The sequence below is a fragment of the Engraulis encrasicolus genome, chromosome 10 (assembly GCF_034702125.1).
Source record: "Engraulis encrasicolus isolate BLACKSEA-1 chromosome 10, IST_EnEncr_1.0, whole genome shotgun sequence".
In the NCBI taxonomy this organism is placed as follows: domain Eukaryota; kingdom Metazoa; phylum Chordata; class Actinopteri; order Clupeiformes; family Engraulidae; genus Engraulis; species Engraulis encrasicolus.
Window position 1 is genome coordinate 13,346,930 of NC_085866.1, and position 12,304 is coordinate 13,359,233.

General features: G+C 41.2%; 1 protein-coding gene across 1 annotated transcript; it reads left to right on the top strand.

The window, feature by feature from the left end:
* The first annotated feature begins 1,482 nt into the window (after positions 1-1,482).
* Positions 1,483-12,269, top strand: ndnl2 (necdin-like 2). Its single transcript, XM_063208082.1, has 11 exons — positions 1,483-1,555; positions 1,871-1,938; positions 2,065-2,175; positions 2,341-2,404; positions 2,835-2,914; positions 3,373-3,467; positions 4,974-5,053; positions 7,444-7,486; positions 7,846-7,908; positions 9,087-9,201; positions 11,823-12,269. The coding sequence occupies exons 2-11, from the start codon at positions 1,879-1,881 to the stop codon at positions 11,916-11,918; spliced, it is 807 nt and encodes a 268-aa protein (XP_063064152.1). The 5' UTR covers positions 1,483-1,555; positions 1,871-1,878; the 3' UTR covers positions 11,919-12,269.
* The last annotated feature ends 35 nt before the right edge of the window (positions 12,270-12,304 follow it).

The window sequence follows — 12,304 nt, forward strand, 5'->3', positions numbered from 1 at the left end:
TAAATAAAAAGTTTTGCACAAGACTATAGTCTAAAATAGATGCACTGTCACAGACACTGGAATAGCCCGTTTCGGAAGGCATTACACGAGTTTACCCAGTCTAAATGTAGCTAGCACTCGGGAAGTTTCTGAGTTTTACTCCTTACATTAGTGAAACATAACATCAGGATATCCTACAAGTTAAAAGAATATCTCGGCATAGCCTTCTCTCTGAGTTAGAAAACAGCAGCTATGCCGTATATTGTGTAGCTTAGTTATTATTTGGTGGTGCAAAAACAACATGTGCGGCGAAACCATGCCGCATATTGTGCCATTATTAGCCTATTGGTGATGATGCCGAAACAACAAAGCCAGATTGGTGACTAGAGCCTGCCTAGTACATTTAGACATAGCCTACTCATTTGATTGTGCCATGTACATTTAAAAGTGTCAGTGCAGAATTAAACTGGCCGCTGAATATAAACATTGGAGCCATTCTCCCTCCGTGTCTAGATACAGTCAGAGGCGCGCGCGCACGCTCTTATTTCTGTATTATATGGAAAATATCCTAAAACGGTCACAACATCAGAGGACCTTCGTGGTGGAGGATACTTGCGGCGGGGGCCGAGAGCGAGTTGTTAGTTACGGGACACTAATATTATTGAAGGGACAGACCATGCTCGATAATTTACCCGGTCTAAATGTAGCACTCGAAAAGTTATGCCGCATATTGTGCAGATTATTTGGTGATGCCAACAACACGTGAAACTAGGCACATTGGAGACTAGAGCCTATAATTTAGACATAGCCTTCATTTGATGGTGCTACGTAAACTTAAAAGTGTCAGTACAGAATCAAACGGGACGCACGCCCCTCTAAATACACGCAGACTATTTGAGATTAGTCAGTGATGGGGTAGGCTATATAAGAATGAATGGAGAGTGCAGAGCCGAGTGATGGGACTTATGGGAACAGACTTTAATATTGTGCAGAGGTGTGCGCGCGCACAACTAATTTCTCTCCCATCTCTTTGATCATCAAGCCTCCGATCTCCAAAAAGACACGGGCACTCAGGATAACTGTTTACACGAGCTGTTTAAATAATGTGATGCACGTTCTTCATGACATGGCATGGTTTGGCCACCTAAATTCAACATGACTGCATTCGCACATATCCATGATGGAATTGTCACTCTTAACGTGCAAGTGTTGAATATGAAAAAAAAGATCCTAAAACGGTCACAACACCAGAGGACCCGTGGTGGTGTGGTGGATATTTGCGGCGGGGGCCGAGGCCGAGTTGTTACGGTAGGCTACAATCATATTAAGGGACAGTCAGGTGACACAGCGCGACTCACATAGGGTAGCTGTGGTACCGCAAAGCATTCCTGATGGTGGAAATGAATGCAAATGCATGCTAATACTCGGGCGGATATCCGGGCACTCACATCCGGCAGCCTACTTACATTGGGTTGCTACAGGGCTCTTATCGCGCTCTCTCTTACCCAAACAATACTACGTCACTTTCATGCGTCATTTTCAGAAACAAGCGGGAAGCTAACGGGCTAGCCTGCTGGTATGTTTGATTAGTAGTTGTCCCGTTTTCTGAGTTCAACAAGCTTATTTCAGTTATTTTAGACCACATAAGAGTGTGTGTTTTGAATTCGTGATCCGTATTTGATTATCTATTATTATCCGGTTTTGACAATGGGGTCTAAAATATCCAGATCGTGCTGAGTGAATACGGAAATACATGTTGATTAAACTGATGCAAGCCAGCCATACAAACACATCCATATATCGGCCAGGAACATCGCTGTAAAGAAATGTATATAGTATTGATACTTTTCAATTTTAACATTAGTGTGTTTCCCCCTTTCTCTCTTCCGAGGTGTCACCATGTCACAAAGAAAACGGCTATCGGCGTCGCAAAACAAAGCTGCTGCAGCAGCCGCCAATGTAAGACATGTTATTTTACTGACACTGCATGCTTTATGCTTGTTTTAACATGTGTGACGTGTACATTTTCCTTCTTTGTGCGGGTTGTTCACAAACCATTTGTTGTCATTTGATGCGGAATTGCAGCGGTCAAGGGAAGAGTCGGATGACGACGAGGATGTGAGCTTGACTCAGCCAAGTTCGTCGCAGGTCCAGCGTGCACGGGAGAGCTTTACGCCTATCCAGATCGATCGCAAGGCATGTTCTATTGATTTATGTATTGTGGGAAGCAATACTTGTCATTGTTGAAAATGTTATTGTCATTTTGTGATGCTGTTGCTATCAGCAACTTACAAGCAAGCGGTCATTGTGTGATGCTGCTGTGTGCTATCCTCATCTGAAGTCTCTTTTTCAAACCGAAAGGTTGCAGAGGTTGTCCAGTTTATCCTGATAAAGGATCAGAGGAAAGTACCAATACGAAGAGCAGGTTGGTATGAATTCATCTGTAGGTTTGCAATGATGATCTAGTAGTCAGACCACCAACCTGGTTCTCACCAGATGAATTTGGATAAGCCCGTTTATTGGCAGACACATTTGACTTTGGAAATCAATTAAGCTGTATTACTGATCAATTAATTGTGCTTTCAGTTTGTTTCTTATGGGCTGTTTATACATACCTGCCGGATATGTATAAACAGGCCCTAATACTGTGTGGACTATAGTCAAATGTATCCCAATAAATAATCATGCAGAATTCATGCCATAGTTGGTAGCAATAGAACCCAAAGTGAAGTGATTTTTTTTCTTTGTCTGACTTTCCTTTTTCGTTGATATTTTTACACCCTGTTTTGTTGTGAGATGACTAAGCCCTCGTTTTTTGTATTGCTTGTTACCATTTACCCGGTGTTATTTTCCAGACATCGCAAAACATGTCATCAAAGAATACCGGTCAATGTACCAGGATATCATGAAGCGTGTCATCCGCACATTTGACCAGGTGAGATCCATACTCCTGATCTTTCATTTGGACACATACATGCGTTACCCTTATTATGGAGGTGATGTTAACCAACTCAAATGAAGAATTAGTGAAATGCAATCGCCGTCTTGCTATACAGTAAGGCTGAGAGTACATTGCATTAGATTGCAATTATCTGATGCTTTTATCCCAAGCGACCAATCGTGGGGTTAGGTTCCTTTCTATTTGGCACTTAGGACCTGGAAGATGGTATAGCGATACACCTTAATAGTGGTCAGGGTGGGTTTCGAACCTGCAACCACTAGGCCACGGAAATACTGTAAAGCAGTTTTACAATTACATTTGTATATTGATCGGTTACCTGATGTAAGACTATCAATGTCAGACTTCGTCTAAAACAAAGACTGACAATTAAAATGGAACCCTTGAAATATGCATTTGATTCTCTGACCCTCATCCATGATTATTCTTTTTAGACGTTTGGACTGAAGCTGGTGGAAATTGATCCTAAAAGTCATGTGTACATCCTGGTCAACAAGCTGGAGGCAATGCCTGAGGAGCCAGTTAGCATGTAGGTGGACCCAGACACACATCACTCAGTACTGTTTGTTTGCTGGTGATTGGGAATTATTACATTACACTACACTACAGTACACTGTCACTACACTTAGCTGACACTTTTATCTTACGTGACTTGGTTATTTGCAGGGTATTGTTTACAGTCCCTGGAGCAGTATGAAGTTATAGCTGCTTTGCTCAAGGGCACTTCAGCCATGGAGTTTGGTGGGGAGTGAAAGGGTGGGACTCGAGCCTGCAACCCTCTGATCCCATCTCCTTAAAGGGGTATGCCACTATTTTGGGGCTGAATACGGTTAAAATCGTTGCCCTGGGTTTATAAAAGTGGTAAAGTGTCTTATTTTTTATGTTAGGCGTTGTCTTGTTTTAAGGAGGGTAGGGATGCATTGGTTTTTTTGAAAACCAATACAAGTACGAGTACAATAATGTGTGTACTTGCCGATACCGATACCTTTTACCACCAAAATACAATGAAAATAAATGCATGGCCTTGTTTTTTTCCACCTGTGATATTTTTATTGTCTATTTCCATGTAGATTTAAATGTTAGTAAATGTATGAGGTGGCACTTTTTCTCTATGCTGCTTTCAAGTCCACAGAACGTGACAAGATTTTGCATTGTTTTGTGTAATAGCAGTATCGTTCCTGGTATCGGCAAGTGCTTGACGAGCATGAGTACAATTAGCAGTATCAGTGCATCCCTAAAGGAGGGAGTAAGTATCTAAGCTAGTGAGAGTGGATGGATCACACATTCTACAGTGATCCATTGACTTTCACTAGCTTAGCTACATACTCTCTCTTTTAACTTCTCGTAAAGCAAGACAATGCCTAACATGAAAAATAAGACACTTTACCACCTTTATATACCCTGGCCAACGATTTTAACTGTATTAAGCCCCAAAATAGTACCATACCCCCGTTAGACCACGACTGCCAAGGGCATGTACACACTTACAGTGCTTATTGCCCCAAGAGTCTTTCGGGTGATTTGACTTCACAATTATTGCCTATGCTTGGCAACATGATCTAAGAGTAGAGGGCATTATGCTCAGGAAATGTATTGCGTGCAAAGATTACAATCCTAAGCCATATGAATTTTTTAGTTTTTTGTTAAAATACATTATCAGCCATGGCTCAAACAGTAGGGTGCTGCACTGTTAACACTTTTCACAAATTGTTTTTAACGTCACAGACCTCCCCCTGGGCCTATACTAGAAAGCTGGTTCAGGAGTGAACCAGTTTAAGTTAAGAGGTAAATCACCTAATAGAATAGTCCTAGAGTCCTCATTTGCTTTCAACCTGGTTTTCTCCTGAACCAGCTTTTAAGTAACAGCCCCCTGAATTTGAAAAATCTAGTTTTCACCTTGTGTGACGTGCATACCCTTGCGTGGGGGCATTGTGATGTGTGTAATGGAAAGTGGTAAATATGCGGTGGTGACATGCCTGCCTAGAAAAATGCGTAGAGCACGTGTCTGAACTTGCTTTGCTGTTGCTGTTCTCAGGATCCCTGCCAACCCCAAACACGGCCTGCTCTTCACCATCCTCAGTGTCATCTTCATGAAGGGTGGAGTCGTCAAAGAAGGTTAGCTCCCGCATGATCTCACTCTTCTGACGAATGCTCTGCTGAATAATAATTATTTATAACAATGTGAATGATTTATTTACCATATAAGTGTCGTTCAAGGTATCCAAGGACACTGAACAGAAGACTTTTTAAAAAATTTGCACGCATTCTTAATATCATCGTAGCGTACATATTATCATCGAAAATACATGAAATCGCTGTTGGGTCATTCCACGCCAAATCAACAGGAGCCCGCGCACTTAGGTCTCAAAAAATTCTGAAAATATTACTGAGTGTACCCATGGTACTTAAGAGAAACACTGTTACTTTATTTGAATGTAAGATGTATACTCTCGATGTTACAGCCAATTTCACTGGGGGAGGGGGGTGCCCATTTTGTTCACACTCTTTTTTTTGTCAAAGTTCACAAGCCCGTAGCTCAAGAACTAAACCATGTAGGAAGCTCAAATGTGGCATGCTGGTACATAGATAGGAATAGTTTGATGCACAACTGTCAGTTTTGGTCTGTATGATCCTGCATTGTCATAGCATTCCCTCAAAGATGATACAAATTGTACTGGAGTTTTTGGCTGTGCTCTGTTTAGGCCTTCAGAAGACATATTTGTGCCCAACATAGCCTCATGATTTTTTCCCCTTGTTGATACAAGAAGAAACACTCCCATAAAAATCTATAAATAGAAAGGAAACCCCATCAGTGTTTGACCAGAAGACCTCACAAGTCTGACAAATCATTTTGGGTGTCATTTTCAGAGCACCAGAACACCTTGTGGGATTGTCCACAGATTTTTACATTATATTTTTCTTCATTCTCCATGAAGTCTTCTTTTTAAAAATGCCAATGAGACTTGTCTTATGTGATGTTTTCTTTTGTAATTTCCACCCTGAACATGGGCAAAATGCAAAAAGAGAGCAACATGATTTCGATAACATTTAATGTAAAGACTAAATAATCAAATGCAAATTTTGCCCAGACATGATCACCCGAGAGTCCCTGTGCAGGGGTGCAGGTATCCCTTTCAATTTCAATGATTCCAGGAGCGTTCAATGTGGGAGCAGGTTCGGACACCAAAAGAGACAGTAAGTCATGCACAAGGAGTCATGTTGTTACTTTTTTTGACCAGCAGATGGCAGCGGAAGAAACGCATAGAAAACATATTGCCCTCAATGTGCATGTTGCCAATGTTCAGGTTCGAAATTACAAAAGAAAACATCACATAAGACAAGTCTCATTTGCATTTTTAAAAAGAAGAATTCATGGAGAATGAAGAAAAAAATAAAATAAAAATCTGTGGACAATCCCACAAGGGGTTCTGGAGCTCTGAAAATGACACCCAAAATGATTTGTCAGACTTGTGAGGTCTTCTGGTCAAACACTGATGGGGTTTCCTTTCTATTTATAGCTTTTTATGAGAGTGTTCCTACTTGTCTCTACAAGGGAAAAAAATCAAGTGGCTATGTTGGGCACAAATATGTCTTCTGAAGGCCTAAACAGAGCACAGCCAAAAACTCCAGTACAATTTGTATCATCTTTGAGGGAATGCCATGACGATGCAGGATCATACAGACCAAAACTGACAGTTTTGCAACAAACTATTCCTATCCATGTACCAGCATGCCAAATTTGAGCTTCCTACATTGTTTAGTTCTTGAGCTACGGGGTGGTGAACTTTGACAAAAAAAAGAGTGAACAAAATGGGCACCCCCCCTCCCCCAGTAAAATTGGCTGTAACACGGAGAGTATACATTTTACATTCAAATAAATTTACAGTGTTTCTCTTAAGTACCATGGGTACACTTGGTAATATTTTCAGAATTTTTTGAGACCTAAGTGCGCGGGCTCTTGTTGATTTGGCGTGGAATGACCCAGTTTAGGGGAAAACAAGTAAATTAAGTCACTGAGGATACAAGGAAGAAAGCGCTGAGTAAGGCAATAGATACTAACACAGAAAGAGGAAAGGTGTATGTATCAGTGAGTGCGTTTCAGTATCCCGAATATGATCTTTCCTCTCTGTCCCGAATACAGAGGCTTCCCATAGAATGCTGTTGCTAGTATCCAGGCAACACACATTGGAAGAGAATTCTGGAGTGATGTAGACTGGGATATAACACTCTGTACTCAACACCTTATCCCGAATTTGATCATAACCGGGATAAGCCTCATATAGAAGATACTGAACTGCACATAAACACACTCAGTGAGGTTTACTGTATGTAAATGTAATTAATGGTATGCAATGATTAAGTATGTTTGACCTTTTACATCTGGGTTTTTGCTTTCCCGCCTCTTGGCTGATGCAACCTCTAAGACTTGTTTTGCGTTTTGTTTGTTTATTGAAGTAATTTTCCATGAGTGGGTGGCATTCATTCCTTTCACAATCTCTTTTCAGCTCTCATCTGGAACTTTCTAAAGAAGCTGAGAGTGGATCCAGGGTAAGACCCTAGACATACATATTGGTATTCAAATGCACCATAAAAACAAACATTGAATGGATACATTATGTAATAAATTACTGAAACTCCAATATCTCCCATACTTTGGGGTAAATGTACTTACTGGTGAGGTTGTACTGCAGAAATGGATGAAAGACAAATGAAGTGAGAAATGGAAAGATAAGTTTATGCCTTTTGGAGCAAAATTGAGATGAGTTTTAGGCTGTATAATGGGGTATTTTGTTGCTATGCTTTACTTTAGTAGTTAGTACTTCATTTATTCATTCTTAATTTACTCTTTTCTCTCCTTTATTCCCCCTCTTCTCCTCTCCCTTTGTCTTGTTATATTCTATCCATAGAGAGAGACACGACATCTTTGGAGATGTAAAGAAGCTCGTCACAGATGAGTTTGTACGACAAAAGTAAGCTGAATTGTTTTTAAAACCTTTATTTTCAATGTGTTTTTAAGCTGGTGTGTACTATGTACTCCACCTGTTTGTAGCTGGGCATCATCTCAACTTGGGCCCTCTAGCTTTCACACCTGTAACAAGCGGGTCAAAATGTGTAAATGATGGACCATCAACCATTCACACCCGCCTCCACGCCCACAAAATAGAAACTATCTTTGCCTCAAGTTGGCAACCAACTTAATGCAGGTGGCTCTGTGGCTCAGTGTGTTAATGACCTGCAACCTGAGGGAGGGTCAGGGGTCATCATGAGATTGTGGGTTCGAATCCCAGCTGGTGCATGGCTGGATTGGTGTGATCAGAGCTGCTGCCTCTAAGACCATGGGCAGCCGGTTTATACCACACCATAGATGAACATGGGGTAGGGCAGCCATCTGAAGCCTGGCCGCGCTGAAAACAACCTGTCAGGTGCAACCCTGCCCCAACATTAATGATCCATGATTATGATTTATGATGGAATGTACAGGGTTTGAACAATGAAACTGAAACACATGTCATTTTAGTGTCGGAGGTTTCATGGATAAAGTGGACTAGCCTGATGGTCCAATCATTAATTGCACTTTGCACCAGTAAGAGCAGAGTGTGAAGGTTCAATTAGCAGGGTAGGAGCACAAAAGGTCTTGCTCAAAATATTGCAATGCACACAACATTATGGGTGACCTATCAAAGTTCAAAAGAGAACAAATTGTTGGTGCACACATCTGCGACCAAGACCGCAAATCTTTGTGATATCAAGAGCCACAGTATCCAGGGTAATGTCTGCAAGAAGGACGAACCACATCCAAAAGGATTAACTGTGGACGCAAGAGGAAGCTGTCTAAAAGGGACTAACGGGTGTTAACCCGGACTGTATACAGAAAGCACAAAACCGCAGCTGCCCAATTCAAGGCAGAATTAAATGTGCACCTCAACTCCACAGGGTCAACATACACAGCTGTGCTGCTATAGCCAAACGTGTCTAAAAACCAGGTGTTTCAGTTTCACTGTCTAACCCCTGTAGTGTAGAATGCAACCTATGTTCTGTGATTAAAAGCGAACCGAATACCCACTACAAACTACTGTGTGTATTTCATACTTGCCCAACACAAGCCCTGTAAGAGTAATACATGTGTTTTTATCTCCATTTTTGAAAGGTACATAGAATATGTGAGAATCCCCCACACTGAACCGATGGAGTTTGAGCTTCGCTGGGGTGTCCGTGCAGACAAGGAAATCAACAAGAAGAAACTACTGGAGACAGTGGGAGAGGTGAGACTACTTGATTTTTTTTCCTGGACAAATATGCATCACCCTATATTTTAACAAAGGAGAATATGTTTGCGCCACCAAGATTTGGTGGAGTCAGTCTTGTTAACGCGATTGTCAACAGCACAACCCTAGTGATGGTGTCACCATCATACTGCCTTCTTCTTTATGAATAAATTATCCACAGGTTGCACAGGTTCTAATCCTCAAACGGGTGCTATGGAAGAACCCTGAACTAAATTTTCGTCCATTCGCCTGCTCCCTGGGAGCTGATGTTGACCGCCTTCACCACAAGTGTTGTTGTTTGAATGCAGATCCCAATTTCATTGTATGCACTACTGTGTGTAATCAGTTATGATGATGCATACCTGCCGACCATTACGCATTTTGTGTAGCAGATACGGATTTTGACATCAAACTACGGCGCTGTCACTTCAAAATACGGGAAAAACCAATAGCAAAGTGTGTTCATGGGCCCAATACATTGCTCTGTAGACTTGCAACCAGACAGAGCCGTAGATATGGCTCTGCTTGCAATTGTCTCGCGCTGGCCTTTCCATTGGCCAGCAACGTGTGTGGGGGGAATATTGACCAATCAGAGCGCTAGTTTGAGGTCTTCATTTGGTGTGCTGCGCTCCTCTCGAGTCGAGGCATCAGCTGCCGATAGAAAGTTTGCTTCGAAATCACACAAGCAGAGAGACTGAGTAATATAGTCCCTATAATCTCTGACACAAAAGTGTCCTCCTCCTGTCATCATGTATTATCCATCTTGGTACTGTCGCTGTAGTTTTACAAGTGAGCACCGTCAAAATCACCGTTTCAAAGGTAAATGGGCTTTGAGAAAGGTGACTGCATGTATGGAATAGTGAATTGCGTCCAGTTGCTAAAATTCGTAAACTTATGAAAATAATAAAGGCCGAGGTCTGTCGTAATGGTTCACCCAATGTTTTCGCCGTATTTGACGGGAATATGTTGTTGCTTGTTTGATATTGGACCGAAACGAGATTACTTCCGAATGAGAAAATGTGTCGATGACTGCGCTATAAATTAGCAGATTAGCAGCAAACTAAATTCGGTTTCCCTTTGCGTCGGATCATTTTAACTCGGGGAAAATAAAGCGATATTTCTAACGGTTGTGCTCGGAGTACATCCGTAACCTACCATGACACCGTATAGGAATACTGTTCCCCCCCCCGAGTCGTGACCCATTCTGTGAACAAGTGTAACAGGTCGTGCGTCATACCAAATATGCATCACTCCACGACTACTATCCGTAATCACGTATGGCAATCTATTAATAAAATCAATTCTCCTATCATCATATATGTGCCGAACAGTGAACAATAGCCAACTCATGGCGGCAGATGAGGGTAGGCTAGGCCTGCTACTATTATGCAGAGAAGTACAAACAAGAAGCGTGCATGCCCCTAAGTTAGTGCATGCCCCTATACGTCCCAAGAGCAATGGCCATTAGCCCCCGTCCCTCAGTAGAGCCACTATATGACGCATTTTGTACCGAATGAATGCAAGTGTGATTTTGATGTTAGCCCCCAAGGCAACCTGATATTATCCTAGTTTAGATAACACTTGTCTTTATCTTTTTCTCTACTCTGCTGATGCTTCTTCACAGTAGGTGACAACATTACCATTTATTAATATTGGGGGAGATGATGTAAGAATCATTACAATTTAACTTTTTGTTCATTAAAATCACTGAAATGCCTCTGTATTATAGAATCAAAGTATACATTTTCCTACATGTACCTTCTACAGCCATAAAAATTATCAGCAAATGCTTCAATTTCATACTCAATTCCAGCTCCTTATTAACACCCCCCAATTGACCAAATGCTCTGTTTGGCTGGTACATAGGATAACTTAATAGGCCTATAGCCACTTAATAGCCAGACTGGTGGTATGTTTGACTAGTAAGATTAACAGCCATATTGGCTGGTGATCAATAAAGTTAATTTAGGGGCCTGAATTCCAGCACACTATATCATAGCATTTTATTGGTGTTATGGTGTGAAACAAAAAAAAAAAACATCTTCCATGAAAAATTAATAAATTATGGTAGTTCAAAGCACTGTGAAGAGCAAGATAAACTATTTGCCAGATACACAGGATGTTAGGCTAAAATGCATTAAAATGCAGGAAATTGCATCTAAGAAAAGCAATTTTTCTCGGGGAGGACCCCTAAACCCCCTGCCTGAATGAAGTGTCTCATATCTTCCCTGTTGACATTTGGCAACCCTAGGTGTAGGGCAGACTATGCAAAACAAAGTAGCCTCTCAGATGGGCCCGCCGGCGGCCCCGTTGCTTTGCCATGCCAAGTTGTTGCGCCGTGAATTGCCGCGCCGCGATAAGTTGCTACTCAAAAAATTTTGTAAAGGTTGGCAGGTATGGATGATGTGTCTGTCGACACCTGATGAAGACCTTGCTGGTCAAAACGTTGTGCCATTTTTTTTCACATTAAATCACGACAAGGGAGCTTTTGCGGTGTGCAGATATTTCTTGTCCTCTTTTCTCCATATATGTTTTTTGATATTCTGCACCCGCAGCTATTTGTTTCTTTGGGATGTGCGCGCACCTTACACTTTTTGCCATGTGTCTGTTTCCCACAGCTCTTTGACCAGGAGCCCAGCAGTTGGTCTCAGCAGTACAGGGAGGCAAATGCTGCAGAGGCCCAGAGTCAGACCCAGAGCCAGAGCCAAAGATAATTACAAATGGAGGCATTGTATATATATATATATATATATCTACATTGTACAGGTGTTTAATCCCTTGTTTGATTTCATATTTGTATTTTCTTGAAGAAAAAACTCAGAAGCTGTTTATTTTAACTTTTTTTTTTTTTTTTTTTTTTTAAAGAAAAGAATGAGCAGAAATATTAAATCATCGGTGCAACTGAAACACTTCAGACACCAAAAGATGGTGATATTGCTTCATTTTTTTTTATTGTGTTTTGTGCCAACAAAAATAAAATAGATTTTTAAAAAACAATTGATTTACATAACCATTGCTCTTCTGTTACAGTAAATTGCACATTAAACCCATTTGCATTAGCAATCCATATCCTGGAGATGGTTTTCATTAGCGTCCCTTT